The sequence below is a fragment of the Taudactylus pleione genome, unplaced genomic scaffold (genome assembly GCF_031769625.1).
Source record: "Taudactylus pleione unplaced genomic scaffold, aTauple2 ptg000278l, whole genome shotgun sequence".
NCBI classification, from domain to species: domain Eukaryota; kingdom Metazoa; phylum Chordata; class Amphibia; order Anura; family Myobatrachidae; genus Taudactylus; species Taudactylus pleione.
In genome coordinates, this window is record NW_028284680.1 from 60899 (window position 1) to 82423 (window position 21525).

Consider the following 21525-nt stretch of genomic DNA (forward strand, 5'->3'; position numbering starts at 1 on the left):
TTTTGAATAAGATAAAATGTTATTGTTTGTGTGATACTTGCTGCATTCACATATTTCATTCATTTAGATACTAGTATAAGGAAGTTTTCCTGATAAGGATATGTGGTGTTAACCGGAAATTAGACTATTATTACTCACATATAGGGCTCTATTTACTACAATCTGCATTAAAATGCAGATTGTAGTGTGATATTACCAAGCAATATCACAGGGATTTACTAACAATCCCTTGCAGGGACAGATCTTGCGATAAAGCTTGCAAATCACCTCCGCAGCCTTATCACTGTATTTTCCAGAAAAAATACAGTGACAAGGTGCCCACGCATGCGCCACCACTACCCACCCCGTGATCGCGCCCCCGACCAGATCACAGTGCAGAGTGGGAGACCAGCTGACCGGGTCACAGTGCAGGTTGGGAGACCAGCTGACCGGAGCCACAGAGGACATCACTGGAGCCCTGATCACCGGCCCTTGGTTCACGTAAGTTTTTTTTTTTTTTCAGTAGTGATCAGCTTATGGTCTGGTCATAGCTGATCACTGGGACCGGCTCCGGGCTCTGCTGTGCCTGTTATAGCGGAGCAGGAGGCCGGTAACCGGGGAAGACCCTGGATAACGCCACCTCCAGGTGGCGTTATTATCACAGGGCTTTCCCCGGTATTTTTTCACATTTTATTTTTAGTGAATCCCAGGCAGATCGCATTTCCCATTACAATTATGGGAAATGCGATCTGCTTACTAAAAATAAGTGATACTTAGGGGTTGGAGTAGAATTTTACGAATTCTACTCCAATTGCCCTATAGTAACTACAGGTGAAACTAAAATAATGTGATAAGGTGTGAAAACATAAAACTGCCCTCTTCATTTTATTTTAGTAAAAATAATGTTAATAAACAGAGCCCATAGGCTGAAACCTAGCGCAGTATAAACCATAGGCTGAAACCTAGCGCAGTATAAACCATAGGCTGAAACCTAGCGCAGTATAAACCATAGGCTGAAACCTAGCGCAGTATAAACCATAGGCTGTAACCTAGCGCAGTATAAACCATAGGCTGAAACCTAGCGCAGTATAAACCATAGGCTGAAACCTAGCGCAGTATAAACCATAGGCTGAAACCTAGCGCAGTATAAACCATAGGCTAAAACCTAGCGCAGTATAAACCATAGGCTAAAACCTAGCGCAGTATAAACCATAGGCTGAAACCTAGCGCAGTATAAACCATAGGCTGTAACCTAGCGCAGTATAAACCATAGGCTGTAACCTAGCGCAGTATAAACCATAGGCTGAAACCTAGCGCAGTATAAACCATAGGCTGTAACCTAGTGCAGTATAAACCATAGGCTGAAACCTAGCGCAGTATAAACCATAGGCTGTAACCTAGCGCAGTATAAACCATAGGCTGTAACCTAGCGCAGTACTATAAACCATAGGCTGTAACCTAGCGCAGTACTATAAACCATAGGCTGTAACCTAGCGCAGTATAAACCATAGGCTGTAACCTAGCGCAGTATAAACCATAGGCTGAAACCTAGCGCAGTATAAACCATAGGCTGTAACCTAGCGCAGTATAAACCATAGGCTAAAACCTAGCGCAGTATAAACCATAGGCTGAAACCTAGCGCAGTATAAACCATAGGCTGTAACCTAGCGCAGTATAAACCATAGGCTGTAACCTAGCGCAGTATAAACCATAGGCTGAAACCTAGCGCAGTATAAACCATAGGCTGTAACCTAGCACAGTATAAACCATAGGCTAAAACCTAGCGCAGTATAAACCATAGGCTAAAACCTAGCGCAGTATAAACCATAGGCTGTAACCTAGCGCAGTATAAACCATAGGCTGAAACCTAGCGCAGTATAAACCATAGGCTGAAACCTAGCGCAGTATAAACCATAGGCTGAAACCTAGCGCAGTATAAACCATAGGCTGTGACCTAGCGCAGTATAAACCATAGGCTGTAACCTAGCGCAGTATAAACCATAGGCTGAAACCTAGCGCAGTATAAACCATAGGCTGAAACCTAGCGCAGTATAAACCATAGGCTAAAACCTAGCGCAGTATAAACCATAGGCTGAAACCTAGCGCAGTATAAACCATAGGCTGTAACCTAGCGCAGTATAAACCATAGGCTGAAACCTAGCGCAGTATAAACCATAGGCTGAAACCTAGCGCAGTATAAACCATAGGCTGAAACCTAGCGCAGTATAAACCATAGGCTGAAACCTAGCGCAGTATAAACCATAGGCTGAAACCTAGCGCAGTATAAACCATAGGCTGAAACCTAGCGCAGTATAAACCATAGGCTGAAACCTAGCGCAGTATAAACCATTTTGTTTCTTTTATGATTCTTATTATTTTTTTAAGTTAACACTGAACTACTTATATTTGCGGCTGGGTCTCATAAGCCGATTTATTGACTGAATTAGTAGAAGCGCCGGGAGTCTAGTAGTTTATTCTACCTTTTGTCCTGCTAAACATTACGGATGTGTGCTAAGTAAAGTGGGCGTCCTTATATAGTTCTGCGGTGGCATAGCAATCGCAATGGATTAACATATCATCACAGTTGAACTGCGTGCGTAATTGCTATTGCATTCGCAGTGTTGCGTTCCATTGTGAATCAGGCCCCGTGTAAGTAGTCGGCTCCTACCGGATTCTGTGATCCGCAGCTGTGTACGAGGATGCGGCATCAGATCACTCTGTGTGACCATCGGGTATCTGCACCTCCGCTGTGTCACACAAGGCAGTATGCCAGGGGTACTGCACCTCCGCAGTGTCACACAAGGCAGTATGCCAGGGGTACTGCACCTCCGCAGTGTCACACAAGGCAGTATGCCAGGGGTACTGTACCTCCGCAGTGTCACACAAGGCAGTATGCCAGGGGTACTGCACCTCCGCAGTGTCACACAAGGCAGTATGCCGGGGGAACTGCACCTCCGCAGTGTCACACAAGGCAGTATGCCAGGGGTACTGCACCTCCGCAGTGTCACACAAGGCAGTATGCCGGGGGAACTGCACCTCCGCAGTGTCACACAAGGTAGTATGCCGGGGGTACTGTACCTCTGCAGTGTCACACAAGGCAGTATGCCAGGGGTACTGTACCTCCGCTGTGTCACACAAGGCAGTATGCCAGGGGTACTGTACCTCCGCAGTGTCACACAAGGCAGTATGCCAGGGGTACTGCACCTCCGCTGTGTCACACAAGGCAGTATGCCAGGGGTACTGCACCTCCGCTGTGTCACACAAGGCAGTATGCCAGGGGTACTGCACCTCTGCAGTGTCACAAGGCAGTAGGCCAGGGGTACTGTACCTCCGCTGTGTCACACAAGGCAGTATGCCAGGGGTACTGCACCTATGCTATGTCACACAAGGCAGTTTGCCAGGGGTACTGCACCTCCGCTGTGTCACGCAAGGCAGTATGCCAGGCGTACTGCACCTCCGCAGTGTCACACAAGGCAGTATGCCAGGGGTACTGTACTCACCCCTACCTGCTGATTGTGGGGGTGAGTATAACTGTCACAGACCCCGCAGCGCACAGTAAGCAGATGGGGGTGAGTATAACTGTCACAGACCCTGCAGCGCACAGTCAGCAGGTGGGGGTGAGTATAACTGTCACAGACCCCGCAGAGCACAGTCAGCAGATGGGGGTGAGTATAACTGTCACAGATCCCGCAGCGCACAGTCAGCAGATGGGGGTGAGTATAACTGTCACAGATCCCGCAGCGCACAGTCAGCAGGTGGGGGTGAGTATAACTGTCACAGATCCCGCAGCGCACAGTCAGCAGGTGGGGCTGAGTATAACTGTCACAGACCCCGCAGCGCACAGTCAGCAGGTGGGGGTGAGTATAACTGTCACAGATCCCGCAGCGCACAGTCAGCAGATGGGGGTGAGTATAACTGTCACAGATCCCGCAGCGCACAGTCAGCAGGTGGGGGTGAGTATAACTGTCACAGACCCCGCAGCGCACACTCAGCAGGTGGGGCTGAGTATAACTGTCACAGACCCCACAGCGCACAGTCAGCAGGTGGGGGGGTGTATAACTGTCACAGACCCCGCAGAGCACAGTCAGCAGGTGGGGGTGAGTATAACTGTCAGAGACCCCGCAGCGCACAGTCAGCAGGTGGGGGTGAGTATAACTGTCACAGACCCCGCAGCGCACAGTCAGCAGGTGGGGGTGTGTATAACTGTCACATACCCCGCAGCGCACAGTCAGCAGATGGGGGTGAGTATAACTGTCACAGACCCCGCAGAGCACAGTCAGCAGGTGGGGGGTGTGTATAACTGTCACAGACCCCGCAGCGCACAATCAGCAGGTGGGGGTGTGTATAACTGTCACAGACCCCGCAGAGCACAGTCAGCAGGTGGGAGTGAGTATAACTGTCACAGACCCCGCAGCGCACAGTCAGCAGGTGGGGGTGAGTATAACCATCACAGACCCCGCAGCGCACAATTAGCAGGTGGGGGTGAGTATAACCGTCACAGACCCCGCAGCGCACAGTCAGCAGGTGGGGGTGAGTATAACCGTCACAGACCCCGCAGCGCACAGTCAGCAGGTGGGGGTGAGTATAACTGTCACAGACCCCGCAGCGCACAGTCAGCAGGTGGGGGTGAGTATAACTGTCACAGACCCCGCAGAGCACAATCAGCAGGTGGGGGTGAGTATAACTGTCACAGACCCCGCAGCGCACAGTCAGCAGGTGGGGGTGAGTATAACTGTCACAGACCCTGCAGAGCACAATCAGCAGGTGGGGGTGAGTATAACTGTCACAGACCCCGCAGAGTACAGTCAGCAGGTGGGGGTGAGTATAACTGTCACAGACCCGCAGCGCACAGTAAGCAGGTGGGGGTGAGTATAACTGTCACAGACCCCGCAGCGCACAGTCAGCAGGTGGGGGTGAGTATAACTGTCACAGACCCCGCAGAGCACAATCAGCAGGTGGGGGTGAGTATAACTGTCACAGACCCCGCAGCGCACAATCAGCAGGTGGGGGTGAGTATAACTGTCACAGACCCCGCAGCGCACAGTCAGCAGGTGGGGGTGAGTATAACTGTCACAGACCCCGCAGCGCACAGTCAGCAGGTGGGGGTGAGTATAACTGTCATAGACCCCGCAGCACACAGTCAGCAGGTGGGGGTGAGTATAACTGTCACAGACCCCGCAGCGCACAGTCAGCAGGTGGAACGATCTTGATATTGGTCCATGTGACTGCTGGCAGAAAGTTCCTGTAATATCCGTATGCGTGACTATAGGACCGTACACGTGCAGGTAATCGCTACCAGAGAGGGATCCTTGTCTGAAATAAAATGTAGCCTATAGGACACAATGGCATTAGTTACCCTAAATAATACCCGACTGCAGTCACTTTGCTGTAAGTTGGGACTGTGATATCCTGCATTTGACTATTCTTAAATTGCCCTAATACTGAATTCATTGGAAAACTGTCATTTCTGCATTATTTTTGTGGGAATTCACTTTAATAAATAGACCCCAAAATCTAGTTGATAAGACTGACCTGACAGAAGAGGACGTTATACACAGGATAAGACTGACCTGACAGAAGGGGACGTTATACATAGGATAAGACTGACCTGACAGAAGAGGACGTTATACATAGGATAAGACTGACCTGACAGAAGAGGACGTTATACACAGGATAAGACTGACCTGACAGAAGAGGACGTTATACACAGGATAAGACTGACCTGACAGAAGAGGACGTTATACATAGGATAAGACTGACCTGGCAGAAGAGGACACTATACATAGGATAAGACTGACCTGACAGAAGGGGACGTTATACATAGGATAAGACTGACCTGACAGAAGGGGACGTTATACACAGGATAAGACTGACCTGACAGAAGAGGACGTTATACACAGGATAAGACTGACCTGACAGAAGAGGACCTTATACATAGGATAAGACTGACCTGACAGAAGGGGACGTTATACATAGGATAAGACTGACCTGACAGAAGAGGACATTATACATAGGATAAGACTGACCTGACAGAAGAGGACGTTATACACAGGATAAGACTGACCTGACAGAAGAGGACGTTATACACAGGATAAGACTGACCTGACAGAAGAGGACGTAATACACAGGATAAGACTGACCTGACAGAAGAGGACGTTATACACAGGATAAGACTGACCTGACAGAAGAGGACGTAATACACAGGATAAGACTGACCTGACAGAAGAGGACGTTATACACAGGATAAGACTGACCTGACAGAAGAGGACGTTATACATAGGATAAGACTGACCTGACAGAAGAGGACGTTATACATAGGATAAGACTGACCTGGCAGAAGAGGACGTTATACATAGGATAAGACTGACCTGACAGAAGAGGACGTTATACACAGGATAAGAGGACACTATACATAGGATAAGACTGACCTGACAGAAGAGGACACTATACATAGGATAAGACTGACCTGACAGAAGAGGACACTATACATAGGATAAGACTGACCTGACAGAAGGGGACGTTATACATAGGATAAGACTGACCTGACAGAAGAGGACGTTATACATAGGATAAGACTGACCTGACAGAAGAGGACGTTATACACAGGATAAGACTGACCTGACAGAAGAGGACGTTATACACAGGATAAGACTGACCTGACAGAAGAGGACGTTATACATAGGATAAGACTGACCTGACAGAAGAGGACGTTATACATAGGATAAGACTGACCTGACAGAAGAGGACGTTATACACAGGATAAGACTGACCTGACAGAAGAGGACGTTATACACAGGATAAGACTGACCTGACAGAAGAGGACGTTATACATAGGATAAGACTGACCTGGCAGAAGAGGACACTATACATAGGATAAGACTGACCTGACAGAAGGGGACGTTATACATAGGATAAGACTGACCTGACAGAAGGGGACGTTATACACAGGATAAGACTGACCTGACAGAAGAGGACGTTATACACAGGATAAGACTGACCTGACAGAAGAGGACCTTATACATAGGATAAGACTGACCTGACAGAAGGGGACGTTATACATAGGATAAGACTGACCTGACAGAAGAGGACATTATACATAGGATAAGACTGACCTGACAGAAGAGGACGTTATACACAGGATAAGACTGACCTGACAGAAGAGGACGTTATACACAGGATAAGACTGACCTGACAGAAGAGGACGTAATACACAGGATAAGACTGACCTGACAGAAGAGGACGTTATACACAGGATAAGACTGACCTGACAGAAGAGGACGTTATACATAGGATAAGACTGACCTGACAGAAGAGGACGTTATACATAGGATAAGACTGACCTGGCAGAAGAGGACGTTATACATAGGATAAGACTGACCTGACAGAAGAGGACGTTATACACAGGATAAGAGGACACTATACATAGGATAAGACTGACCTGACAGAAGAGGACACTATACATAGGATAAGACTGACCTGACAGAAGAGGACACTATACATAGGATAAGATAATAAAAACAAAGTGAGCACATCGTTCTTTCCATGTGTTGAGCCCAATTTCTATTCCTATTTAATCATAAAGTCTGGTATAGAGGGAGGACGCTGGGTACCAGTAGTCACCCCTGCACTCACCTGTGCACACCTGGAATGATAATACACTCTGCTAGGGACTAGTGTGGCCTCTATCAATGCTGTGCTCACAGTGCCCCCTACCTGCTGACTGCAGTAAGACACAACATGTTTGTTCAGTGTTGACAGTCTATTAACGGAAGACAAGGGGCGAAATTTACTAAGCAGCGGTTTGGTGGCGGATTCTATTCTATTCTAAACCCCGGCGGTTTGGTGGCGGATTCTATTCTATTCTAAACCCCGGGCGTTTGGTGGCGGTTTTGCAGTGGTTTCTAAATGACATCCCTGTTCTACGCTACTCTAAAATGTATTTTGATGGCAGTTTTGCAGCGGTTTTGGCCTTAGTAAATCTGCAGATAGCAAAACCGCCGCCAAACCACAGTCAAAACACATTTTAGAATAGAATAGAACAGGGCTGTCATTTAGATACTACTGCAAAACCGCCACCAAACCCCCGGGGTTTAGAATAGAACAGAAACCGCCACCAAACTGCCGGGGATTACAATGGAATAGAAACCGCCGTCAAAGCGCTGCTTAATAAATTTTGTCCGAGTAGTTATTAAATATATATATACACGTAAGAGCACAACGTTATCTGCTACAGCTGAGAGGTGTCATATACCTGACTTACATCCAGATATAAACCAGCCCTAAATCAGTCAGTAAGATCTAATTGTTGATGAAAACACTCTGATACTTTTCAGGGCTTGATCACGAGAAACCTTATATGAAAATGCACATAGCTATGGGGATCATTGTGCCTTATAACCACTGAATGGAAATGCCACTGATAATCCAGTTTGAATGTATATATCTACTGAATGCTTTTTTCCCCAAGTATATAACAGTTACATAATGGGGGTAAGGTACAATCAGGGAGATTACTAGGCTCTTCAGGGAGACAGGGAGATTGCTGCTATTTCAGGGAGTCTCCCCGACAATCAGGGAGAGTTGGCAAGTATGGTGTATATGTATGTGTGTGTGTATATATACTGTATATACATATATACACATACATACATACACGCGCAGACACACATTTCCCTGTATCCATTTAATACTGATATATTTGTGGGCTTGTCATGTAAGTACTTGAATCTAATTACGGCCCTTAATACTGTACCAGCCCCAGCCATATACAGTATATCAGGCTTGTGGATACCACACTCCAGCACCCAGATCAATGAGCAAGTCCGGGAGTCTGGGGGAGCAGCAGAGGAACCTAGCACTGCACTGGACATATATGTACATATTGGTCTCCTTATGTACTAGATAGTGTTTTATATTGTACAGTATGAATAATTGACCCTATAGATGGTCTATAGCAGTGCAACCCTAACAGTGCATGTTTTCCAGATCTCCTAGTTGGTGCACAAGTTTATTCATTACTGGCTCACACATTTTAAAAGATTAACATGTGGTGCTAATTATTTTCATTTGTGACACTGAGTGGATCTTAAAAACATGCAATTTTAGTATTATATGCTATTTAAATTGTGGTCATCATGGTGTGGGCTGGGGAGGGGGGTTTCCAGGCAACCAGAAACCCCCCCTGCATTTTGCCTATGCATAAAGTATGTTGTTGCTCTTACTGTGTTCCGGTCACCACCTTATAATGTACATTGGTGTAAACGTAAGGGATGATTACAATCTAATTATGGAAGGCAGTGATGTAAAATAATCGTGTAACGAGTGGGGCAAATGCTTAAACATATCTGGGAGGTGTAAAATATTTTACTCTCCCCTCATATGTAATTACTTCTATATTATTATTATTTTTCTGACCTATATGAATATCACTATGCTGTAGAAGTTAGTATCTGCGTATCCGCCAGTCTGTTTCCTATCATTTTATTGAATTGTTGTTTAAGTCCAAATTCAGATTTATTTTCTCACAACAGAAAATCCCCAATAATGTAAATAATACAGGGGTTCAGTCACCCGCCCCCTTCCCTATACCATGGAGGTGCAGTACAACACAAGATAGTGGTGGGGGGATTTCGGGGCTGCTGACTGTGAAATCGGGCAGAAGGTTATATGAGACACCCCCTCCCCTCAGAGGCCAGGAGTCCTGTCTTATACAGTAATTATTAATGATGATGATGATGACAATAATGGGACAGATGACCGGGATGTAACAAATTCCACAAGTGATGACTCTCTCTGTGGTACTTTTCCACCTGGCAGGTGAAGGAACAGGGCAGGACTAGAGGAGGAACAGGTCTGTGGGGCGGAGTGTCTGGAGCTAGATATAGGAGCAGCTGGCTGATGCTCTGGCACAGGGCTTTGGAAGGCTATCCTGTCAGGATGTCACAGTTTGGGGAGGACTGCAGCTAACATTGGCTCCTCGTTGGGACAGCCACAAACTCTAAAGCTCTTGCATTTGAACAATCTGGTGGACACTTTACTTTGCTGGCCTTGGACCTTTACCTCCTGCAGTCTTCCAGAGCTCAGCAGCAGATTCCTGCCCGACATACACCTACCATGGGCACTAAGGTAAGTCACCACCTTCTCCTATTCAATGGATCCCAATCATAGGAGCCAGCTCTGCGGGTGCCTGAGCACCCCTATGTCTGTGCTGCCGCTACCTATGTCTGTGCATGGCATGGTCCAGTCATATGGATGGGCACCCCCAATACATAATCACACAGAGTAATGCAGTATGAGCCAGCTGTACAACACATTCTACTCTACCTGCTCATGGGGCACAGTCCAGCATCACACACACATGATATCAGGCACATTGTATGTAAGCTCATGGGGCACAGTCCAGCATCACACACACATGATATGAGGCACATTGTATGTAACCTCATGGGGCACAGTCCAGCATCACACACACATGATATCAGGCACATTGTATGTAACCTCATGGGGCACAGTCCAGCATCACACACATGATATCAGGCACATTGTATGTAAGCTCATGGGGCACAGTCCAGCATCACACACACATGATATCAGGCACATTGTATGTAACCTCATGGGGCACAGTCCAGCATCACACACACACATGATATCAGGCACATTGTATGTAACCTCATGGGGCACAGTCCAGCATCTCACACACATGATATCAGGCACATTGTATGTAAGCTCATGGGGCACAGTCCAGCATCACACACACATGATATCAGGCACATTGTATGTAAGCTCATGGGGCACAGTCCAGCATCACACACATGATATCAGGCACATTGTATGTAACCTCATGGGGCACAGTCCAGCATCACGCACACATGATATCAGGCACATTGTATGTAACCTCATGGGGCACAGTCCAGCATCACACACACATGATATCAGGCACATTGTATGTAACCTCATGGGGCACAGTCCAGCATCACACACACATGATATCAGGCACATTGTATGTAAGCTCATGGGGCACAGTCCAGCATCACGCACACATGATATCAGGCACATTGTATGTAACCTCATGGGGCACAGTCCAGCATCACACACACATGATATCAGGCACATTGTATGTAAGCTCATGGGGCACAGTCCAGCATCACACACACATGATATGAGGCACATTGTATGTAACCTCATGGGGCACAGTCCAGCATCACACACACATGATATCAGGCACATTGTATGTAAGCTCATGGGGCACAGTCCAGCATCACACACATGATATCAGGCACATTGTATGTAACCTCATGGGGCACAGTCCAGCATCACACACACATGATATCAGGCACATTGTATGTAAGCTCATGGGGCACAGTCCAGCATCACACACACATGATATGAGGCACATTGTATGTAACCTCATGGGGCACAGTCCAGCATCACACAGATGATATGAGGCACATTGTATGTAACCTCATGGGGCACAGTCCAGCATCACACACACATGATATCAGGCACATTGTATGTAACCTCATGGGGCACAGTCCAGCATCACACACACATGATATCAGGCACATTGTATGTAACCTCATGGGGCACAGTCCAGCATCACGCACACATGATATCAGGCACATTGTATGTAACCTCATGGGGCACAGTCCAGCATCACACACATGATATCAGGCACATTGTATGTAACCTCATGGGGCACAGTCCAGCATCACACACACATGATATCAGGCACATTGTATGTAAGCTCATGGGGCACAGTCCAGCATCACACACATGATATCAGGCACATTGTATGTAAGCTCATGGGGCACAGTCCAGCATCACACACACATGATATCAGGCACATTGTATGTAAGCTCATGGGGCACAGTCCAGCATCACACACACATGATATCAGGCACATTGTATGTAACCTCATGAGGCACAGTCCAGCATCACACACACACACACATGATATCAGGCACATTGTATGTAACCTCATGGGGCACAGTCCAGCATCACACACACATGATATCAGGCACATTGTATGTAACCTCATGGGGCACAGTCCAGCATCACACACACATGATATCAGGCACATTGTATGTAAGCTCATGGGGCACAGTCCAGCATCACACACACATGATATCAGGCGCATTGTATGTAAGCTCATGGGGCACAGTCCAGCATCACACACACATGATATCAGGCACATTGTATGTAAGCTCATGGGGCACAGTCCAGCATCACACACACATGATATCAGACACATTGTATGTAAGGAAGCAGAAGGAAGATGTCTCCGTACATGTAGTTAGGAATACAGGGCATGTTGCTGATCAGTACTATGGCAGGCCGTACAGTAATAGTCTTTGTGATCACATTCATTCTCCTTGGGAAAGACACTGTCACTGTGATAAATCCATTCATTACTATATAAAGCTGTAATGAGGTTTATTATTATTTATGGGATGTTCGTTTGAGATTTTGTTAAAGTAAATGTATAAATGAATATGAGATGTTTATTAAAGAACCCAATAACCTCTCCCAGCTCAATATAATGATTTATACCAGCAGGGATGGATGTTACAGTGTAATAGTAGCTAGTTATGTCCTTATAGTGAGAGGTTACAGTGTAATAGTAGCTAGTTATGTCCTTATAGTGAGATGTTACAGTGTAATAGTAGCTAGTTATGTCCTTATAGTGAGAGGTTACAGTATATTAGTGGCTAGTTATGTCCTTATAGTGAGAGGTTACAGTGTAATAGTAGCTAGTTATGTCCTTATAGTGAGAGGTTACAGTGTAATAGTAGCTAGTTATGTCCTTATAGTGAGATGTTACAGTGTAATAGTAGCTAGTTATGTCCTTATAGTGAGAGGTTACAGTGTAATAGTAGCTAGTTATGTCCTTATAGTGAGAGGTTACAGTGTAATAGTAGCTAGTTATGTCCTTATAGTGAGATGTTACAGTGTAATAGTAGCTAGTTATGTCCTTATAGTGAGATGTTACAGTGTAATAGTAGCTAGTTATGTCCTTATAGTGAGAGGTTACAGTGTAATAGTAGCTAGTTATGTCCTTATAGTGAGAGGTTACAGTGTAATAGTAGCTAGTTATGTCCTTATAGTGAGAGGTTACAGTGTAATAGTAGCTAGTTATGTCCTTATAGTGAGATGTTACAGTGTAATAGTAGCTAGTTATGTCCTTATAGTGAGATGTTAGTGTAATAGTAGCTAGTTATGTCCTTATAGTGAGATGTTACAGTGTAATAGTAGCTAGTTATGTCCTTATAGTGAGATGTTAGTGTAATAGTAGCTAGTTATGTCCTTATAGTGAGAGGTTACAGTGTAATAGTAGCTAGTTACATCCTTATAGTGAGGTGTTACAGTGTAATAGTAGCTAGTTATGTCCTTATAGTGAGATGTTACAGTGTAATAGTAGCTAGTTATGTCCTTATAGTGAGATGTTACAGTGTAATAGTAGCTAGTTATGTCCTTATAGTGAGATGTTACAGTGTAATAGTAGCTAGTTATGTCCTTATAGTGAGAGGTTACAGTGTAATAGTAGCTAGTTATGTCCTTATAGTGAGAGGTTACAGTGTAATAGTAGCTAGTTATGTCCTTATAGTGAGATGTTACAGTGTAATAGTAGCTAGTTGTGTCCTTATAGTGAGATGTTACAGTGTAATAGTAGCTAGTTATGTCCTTATAGTGAGAGGTTACAGTGTAATAGTAGCTAGTTATGTCCTTATAGTGAGATGTTACAGTGTAATAGTAGCTAGTTATGTCCTTATAGTGAGAGGTTACAGTGTAATAGTAGCTAGTTATGTCCTTATAGTGAGAGGTTACAGTGTAATAGTAGCTAGTTATGTCCTTATAGTGAGAGGTTAGTGTAATAGTAGCTAGTTATGTCCTTATAGTGAGATGTTACAGTGTAATAGTAGCTAGTTATGTCCTTATAGTGAGATGTTACAGTGTAATAGTAGCTAGTTATGTCCTTATAGTGAGATGTTACAATGTAATAGTAGCTAGTTATGTCTTTATAGTGAGATGTTACAGTGTAATAGTAGCTAGTTATGTCCTTATAGTGAGATGTTAGTGTAATAGTAGCTAGTTATGTCCTTATAGTGAGATGTTACAGTGTAATAGTAGCTAGTTATGTCCTTATAGTGAGATGTTAGTGTAATAGTAGCTAGTTATGTCCTTATAGTGAGAGGTTACAGTATAATAGTAGCTAGTTATGTCCTTATAGTGAGATGTTAGTGTAATAGTAGCTAGTTATGTCCTTATAGTGAGAGGTTACAGTGTAATAGTAGCTAGTTATGTCCTTATAGTGAGATGTTACAGTGTAATAGTAGCTAGTTATGTCCTTATAGTGAGATGTTACAGTGTAATAGTAGCTAGTTATGTCCTTATAGTGAGAGGTTACAGTGTAATAGTAGCTAGTTATGTCCTTATAGTGAGATGTTACAGTGTAATAGTAGCTAGTTATGTCCTTATAGTGAGATGTTACAGTGTAATAGTAGCTAGTTATGTCCTTATAGTGAGATGTTACAGTGTAATAGTAGCTAGTTATGTCCTTATAGTGAGATGTTACAGTGTAATAGTAGCTAGTTATGTCCTTATAGTGAGATGTTACAGTGTAATAGTAGCTAGTTATGTCCTTATAGTGAGATGTTAGTGTAATAGTAGCTAGTTATGTCCTTATAGTGAGATGTTACAGTATAATAGTAGCTAGTTATGTCCTTATAGTGAGATGTTACAGTATAATAGTAGCTAGTTATGTCCTTATAGTGAGATGTTACAGTGTAATAGTAGCTAGTTATGTCCTTATAGTGAGATGTTACAGTGTAATAGTAGCTAGTTATGTCCTTATAGTGAGATGTTACAGTGTAATAGTAGCTAGTTATGTCCTTATAGTGAGATGTTACAGTGTAATAGTAGCTAGTTATGTCCTTATAGTGAGAGGTTAGTGTAATAGTAGCTAGTTATGTCCTTATAGTGAGATGTTACAGTGTAATAGTAGCTAGTTATGTCCTTATAGTGAGATGTTACAGTGTAATAGTAGCTAGTTATGTCCTTATAGTGAGATATTACAATGTAATAGTAGCTAGTTATGTCCTTATAGTGAGATGTTACAATGTAATAGTAGCTAGTTATGTCCTTATAGTGAGATGTTAGTGTAATAGTAGCTAGTTATGTCCTTATAGTGAGATGTTAGTGTAATAGTAGCTAGTTATGTCCTTATAGTGAGATGTTAGTGTAATAGTAGCTAGTTATGTCCTTATAGTGAGAGGTTACAGTGTAATAGTAGCTAGTTATGTCCTTATAGTGAGATGTTAGTGTAATAGCAGCTAGTTATGTCCTTATAGTGAGATGTTACAATGTAATAGTAGCTAGTTATGTCCTTATAGTGAGAGGTTACAGTGTAATAGTAGCTAGTTATGTCCTTATAGTGAGATGTTACAGTGTAATAGTAGCTAGTTATGTCTTTATAGTGAGATGTTACAGTGTAATAGTAGCTAGTTATGTCCTTATAGTGAGATGTTACAGTGTAATAGTAGCTAGTTATGTCCTTATAGTGAGATGTTACAGTGTAATAGTAGCTAGTTATGTCCTTATAGTGAGATGTTAGTGTAATAGTAGCTAGTTATGTCCTTATAGTGAGATGTTACAGTGTAATAGTAGCTAGTTATGTCCTTATAGTGAGATGTTACAGTGTAATAGTAGCTAGTTATGTCCTTATAGTGAGATGTTACAGTGTAATAGTAGCTAGTTATGTCCTTATAGTGAGAGGTTACAGTATATTAGTGGCTAGTTATGTCCTTATAGTGAGATGTTACAGTGTAATAGTAGCTAGTTATGTCCTTATAGTGAGATGTTACATTGTAATAGTAGCTAGTTATGTCCTTATAGTGAGATGTTAGTGTAATAGTAGCTAGTTATGTCCTTATAGTGAGATGTTAGTGTAATAGTAGCTAGTTATGTCCTTATAGTGAGATGTTAGTGTAATAGTAGCTAGTTATGTCCTTATAGTGAGAGGTTACAGTGTAATAGTAGCTAGTTATGTCCTTATAGTGAGATGTTAGTGTAATAGTAGCTAGTTATGTCCTTATAGTGAGATGTTAGTGTAATAGTAGCTAGTTATGTCCTTATAGTGAGATGTTACAGTGTAATAGTAGCTAGTTATGTCCTTATAGTGAGATGTTACAGTGTAATAGTAGCTAGTTATGTCCTTATAGTGAGATGTTACAGTGTAATAGTAGCTAGTTATGTCCTTATAGTGAGAGGTTACAGTGTAATAGTAGCTAGTTATGTCCTTATAGTGAGAGGTTACAGTGTAATAGTAGCTAGTTATGTCCTTATAGTGAGATGACACAGTGTAATAGTAGCTAGTTATGTCCTTATAGTGAGATGTTACAGTGTAATAGTAGCTAGTTATGTCCTTATAGTGAGATGTTAGTGTAATAGTAGCTAGTTGTGTCCTTATAGTGAGATGTTACAATGTAATAGTAGCTAGTTATGTCCTTATAGTGAGAGGTTACAGTGTAATAGTAGCTAGTTATGTCCTTATAGTGAGATGTTACAGTGTAATAGTAGCTAGTTATGTCCTTATAGTGAGATGTTACAGTGTAATAGTAGCTAGTTATGTCCTTATAGTGAGATGTTACAGTGTAATAGTAGCTAGTTATGTCCTTATAGTGAGATGTTACAGTGTAATAGTAGCTAGTTATGTCCTTATAGTGAAGGTTACAGTGTAATAGTAGCTAGTTATGTCCTTATAGTGAGATGTTACAGTGTAATAGTAGCTAGTTATGTCCTTATAGTGAGAGGTTACAGTATAATAGTAGCTAGTTATGTCCTTATAGTGAGATGTTACAGTGTAATAGTAGCTAGTTATGTCCTTATAGTGAGTTGTTACATTGTAATAGTAGCTAGTTATGTCCTTATAGTGAGATATTACAGTGTAATAGTAGCTAGTTGTGTCCTTATAGTGAGAGGTTACAGTGTAATAGTAGCTAGTTATGTCCTTATAGTGAGATGTTAGTGTAATAGTAGCTAGTTATGTCCTTATAGTGAGATGTTACAGTGTAATAGTAGCTAGTTATGTCCTTATAGTGAGATGTTAGTGTAATAGTAGCTAGTTATGTCCTTATAGTGAGATGTTAGTGTAATAGTAGCTAGTTATGTCCTTATAGTGAGATGTTAGTGTAATAGTAGCTAGTTATGTCCTTATAGTGAGAGGTTACAGTGTAATAGTAGCTAGTTATGTCCTTATAGTGAGATGACACAGTGTAATAGTACCTAGTTATGTCCTTATAGTGAGATGTTACAGTGTAATAGTAGCTAGTTATGTCCTTATAGTGAGATGTTAGTGTAATAGTAGCTAGTTGTGTCCTTATAGTGAGATGTTACAATGTAATAGTAGCTAGTTATGTCCTTATAGTGAGAGGTTACAGTGTAATAGTAGCTAGTTATGTCCTTATAGTGAGATGTTACAGTGTAATAGTAGCTAGTTATGTCCTTATAGTGAGATGTTAGTGTAATAGTAGCTAGTTATGTCCTTATAGTGAGAGGTTACAGTGTAATAGCAGCTAGTTATGTCCTTATAGTGAGATGTTAGTGTAATAGTAGCTAGTTATGTCCTTATATTGAGAGGTTACAGTGTAATAGTAGCTAGTTATGTCCTTATAGTGAGATGTTACAGTGTAATAGTAGCTAGTTATGTCCTTATAGTGAGATGTTACAGTGTAATAGTAGCTAGTTATGTCCTTATAGTGAGATGCAGTGTAATAGTAGCTAGTTATGTCCTTATAGTGAGAGGTTACAGTGTAATAGTAGCTAGTTATGTCCTTATAGTGAGAGGTTACAGTGTAATAGCAGCTAGTTATGTCCTTATAGTGAGATGTTAGTGTAATAGTAGCTAGTTATGTCCTTATAGTGAGAGGTTACAGTGTAATAGTAGCTAGTTATGTCCTTATAGTGAGATGTTAGTGTAATAGTAGCTAGTTATGTCCTTATAGTGAGATGTTAGTGTAATAGTAGCTAGTTATGTCCTTATAGTGAGATGTTAGTGTAATAGTAGCTAGTTATGTCCTTATAGTGAGATGTTAGTGTAATAGTAGCTAGTTATGTCCTTATAGTGAGATGTTAGTGTAATAGTAGCTAGTTATGTCCTTATAGTGAGATGTTAGTGTAATAGTAGCTAGTTATGTCCTTATAGTGAGATGTTAGTGTAATAGTAGCTAGTTATGTCCTTATAGTGAGATGTTAGTGTAATAGTAGCTAGTTATGTCCTTATAGTGAGAGGTTACAGTGTAATAGTAGCTAGTTGTGTCCTTATAGTGAGATGTTACATTGTAATAGTAGCTAGTTATGTCCTTATAGTGAGATGTTAGTGTAATAGTAGCTAGTTATGTCCTTATAGTGAGATGTTACAGTGTAATTGTAGCTAGTTGTGTCCTTATAGTGAGATGTTACAGTGTAATAGTAGCTAGGTGTGTCCTTATAGTGAGATGTTAGTGTAATAGTAGCTAGTTGTGTCCTTATAGTGAGATGTTACAATGTAATAGTAGCTAGTTATGTCCTTATAGTGAGAGGTTACAGTGTAATAGTAGCTAGTTATGTCCTTATAGTGAGATGTTACAGTGTAATAGTAGCTAGTTATGTCCTTATAGTGAGATGTTACAGTGTAATAGTAGCTAGTTATGTCCTTATAGTGAGATGTTACAGTGTAATAGTAGCTAGTTATGTCCTTATAGTGAGATGTTACAGTGTAATAGTAGCTAGTTATGTCCTTATAGTTAAGGTTACAGTGTAATAGTAGCTAGTTATGTCCTTATAGTGAGATGTTACAGTGTAATAGTAGCTAGTTATGTCCTTATAGTGAGAGGTTACAGTATAATAGTAGCTAGTTATGTCCTTATAGTGAGATGTTACAGTATAATAGTAGCTAGTTATGTCCTTATAGTGAGTTGTTACATTGTAATAGTAGCTAGTTATGTCCTTATAGTGAGATATTACAGTGTAATAGTAGCTAGTTGTGTCCTTATAGTGAGAGGTTACAGTGTAATAGTAGCTAGTTATGTCCTTATAGTGAGATGTTAGTGTAATAGTAGCTAGTTATGTCCTTATAGTGAGATGTTACAGTGTAATAGTAGCTAGTTATGTCCTTATAGTGAGATGTTAGTGTAATAGTAGCTAGTTATGTCCTTATAGTGAGATGTTAGTGTAATAGTAGCTAGTTATGTCCTTATAGTGAGATGTTAGTGTAATAGTAGCTAGTTATGTCCTTATAGTGAGAGGTTACAGTGTAATAGTAGCTAGTTATGTCCTTATAGTGAGATGACACAGTGTAATAGTACCTAGTTATGTCCTTATAGTGAGATGTTACAGTGTAATAGTAGCTAGTTATGTCCTTATAGTGAGATGTTAGTGTAATAGTAGCTAGTTGTGTCCTTATAGTGAGATGTTACAATGTAATAGTAGCTAGTTATGTCCTTATAGTGAGAGGTTACAGTGTAATAGTAGCTAGTTATGTCCTTATAGTGAGATGTTACAGTGTAATAGTAGCTAGTTATGTCCTTATAGTGAGATGTTAGTGTAATAGTAGCTAGTTATGTCCTTATAGTGAGAGGTTACAGTGTAATAGCAGCTAGTTATGTCCTTATAGTGAGATGTTAGTGTAATAGTAGCTAGTTATGTCCTTATATTGAGAGGTTACAGTGTAATAGTAGCTAGTTATGTCCTTATAGTGAGATGTTACAGTGTAATAGTAGCTAGTTATGTCCTTATAGTGAGATGTTACAGTGTAATAGTAGCTAGTTATGTCCTTATAGTGAGATGCAGTGTAATAGTAGCTAGTTATGTCCTTATAGTGAGAGGTTACAGTGTAATAGTAGCTAGTTATGTCCTTATAGTGAGAGGTTACAGTGTAATAGCAGCTAGTTATGTCCTTATAGTGAGATGTTAGTGTAATAGTAGCTAGTTATGTCCTTATAGTGAGAGGTTACAGTGTAATAGTAGCTAGTTATGTCCTTATAGTGAGATGTTAGTGTAATAGTAGCTAGTTATGTCCTTATAGTGAGATGTTAGTGTAATAGTAGCTAGTTATGTCCTTATAGTGAGATGTTAGTGTAATAGTAGCTAGTTATGTCCTTATAGTGAGATGTTAGTGTAATAGTAGCTAGTTATGTCCTTATAGTGAGATGTTAGTGTAATAGTAGCTAGTTATGTCCTTATAGTGAGATGTTAGTGTAATAGTAGCTAGTTATGTCCTTATAGTGAGATGTTAGTGTAATAGTAGCTAGTTATGTCCTTATAGTGAGATGTTAGTGTAATAGTAGCTAGTTATGTCCTTATAGTGAGAGGTTACAGTGTAATAGTAGCTAGTTGTGTCCTTATAGTGAGATGTTACATTGTAATAGTAGCTAGTTATGTCCTTATAGTGAGATGTTAGTGTAATAGTAGCTAGTTATGTCCTTATAGTGAGATGTTACAGTGTAATAGTAGCTAGTTGTGTCCTTATAGTGAGATGTTACAGTGTAATAGTAGCTAGGTGTGTCCTTATAGTGAGATGTTACAGTGTAATAGTAGCTAGTTGTGTCCTTATAGTGAGATGTTACATTGTAATAGTAGCTAGTTATGTCCTTATAGTGAGATGTTAGTGTAATAGTAGCTAGTTATGTCCTTATAGTGAGATGTTACAGTATAATAGTAGCTAGTTATGTCCTTATAGTGAGATGTTACAGTGTAATAGTAGCTAGTTATGTCCTTATAGTGAGATGTTAGTGTAATAGTAGCTAGTTATGTCCTTATAGTGAGATGTTAGTGTAATAGTAGCTAGTTATGTCCTTATAGTGAGATGTTAGTGTAATAGTAGCTAGTTATGTCCTTATAGTGAGAGGTTACAGTATAATAGTAGCTAGTTATGTCTTTATAGTGAGATGTTACAGTGTAATAGTAGCTAGTTATGTCCTTATAGTGAGATGTTAGTGTAATAGTAGCTAGTTATGTCCTTATAGTGAGATGACACAGTGTAATAGTAGCTAGTTATGTCCTTATAGTGAGGTGTTACAGTGTAATAGTAGCTAGTTGTGTCCTTATAGTGAGATGTTACAGTGTAATAGTAGCTAGTTGTGTCCTTATAGTGAGATGTTACAGTATAATAGTAGCTAGTTATGTCCTTATAGTGAGAGGTTACAGTGTATTAGTAGCTAGTTGTGTCCTTATAGTGAGATGTTACAGTATAATAGTAGCTAGTTATGTCCTTATAGTGAGATGTTACAGTGTAATAGTAGCTAGTTGTGTCCTTATAGTGAGATGTTACAGTGTAATAGTAGCTAGTTATGTCCTTATAGTGAGATGTTACAGTGTATAGTAGCTAGTTATGTCCTTATAGTGAGAGGTTACAGTGTAATAGTAGCTAGTTATGTCCTTATAGTGAGATGTTACAGTGTAATAGTAGCTAGTTATGTCCTTATAGTGAGATGTTAGTGTAATAGTAGCTAGTTATGTCCTTATAGTGAGATGTTACAGTGTAATAGTAGCTAGTTATGTCCTTATAGTGAG

General features: G+C 41.3%; 1 protein-coding gene across 1 annotated transcript in view; it reads left to right on the forward strand.

Moving 5' to 3' along the window:
• Positions 1–9877: 9877 nt before the first annotated feature.
• The window catches only part of LOC148513467 (potassium-transporting ATPase alpha chain 2), a 70887-nt gene continuing 59239 nt past the window's right edge, over positions 9878–21525 (forward strand). The window contains exon 1 of the mRNA XM_088481751.1: positions 9878–10104. Coding sequence (XP_088337877.1) covers positions 10093–10104 — 12 coding nt within the window. The 5' untranslated portion in view covers positions 9878–10092. The remainder of the gene's footprint in view (positions 10105–21525) is intronic.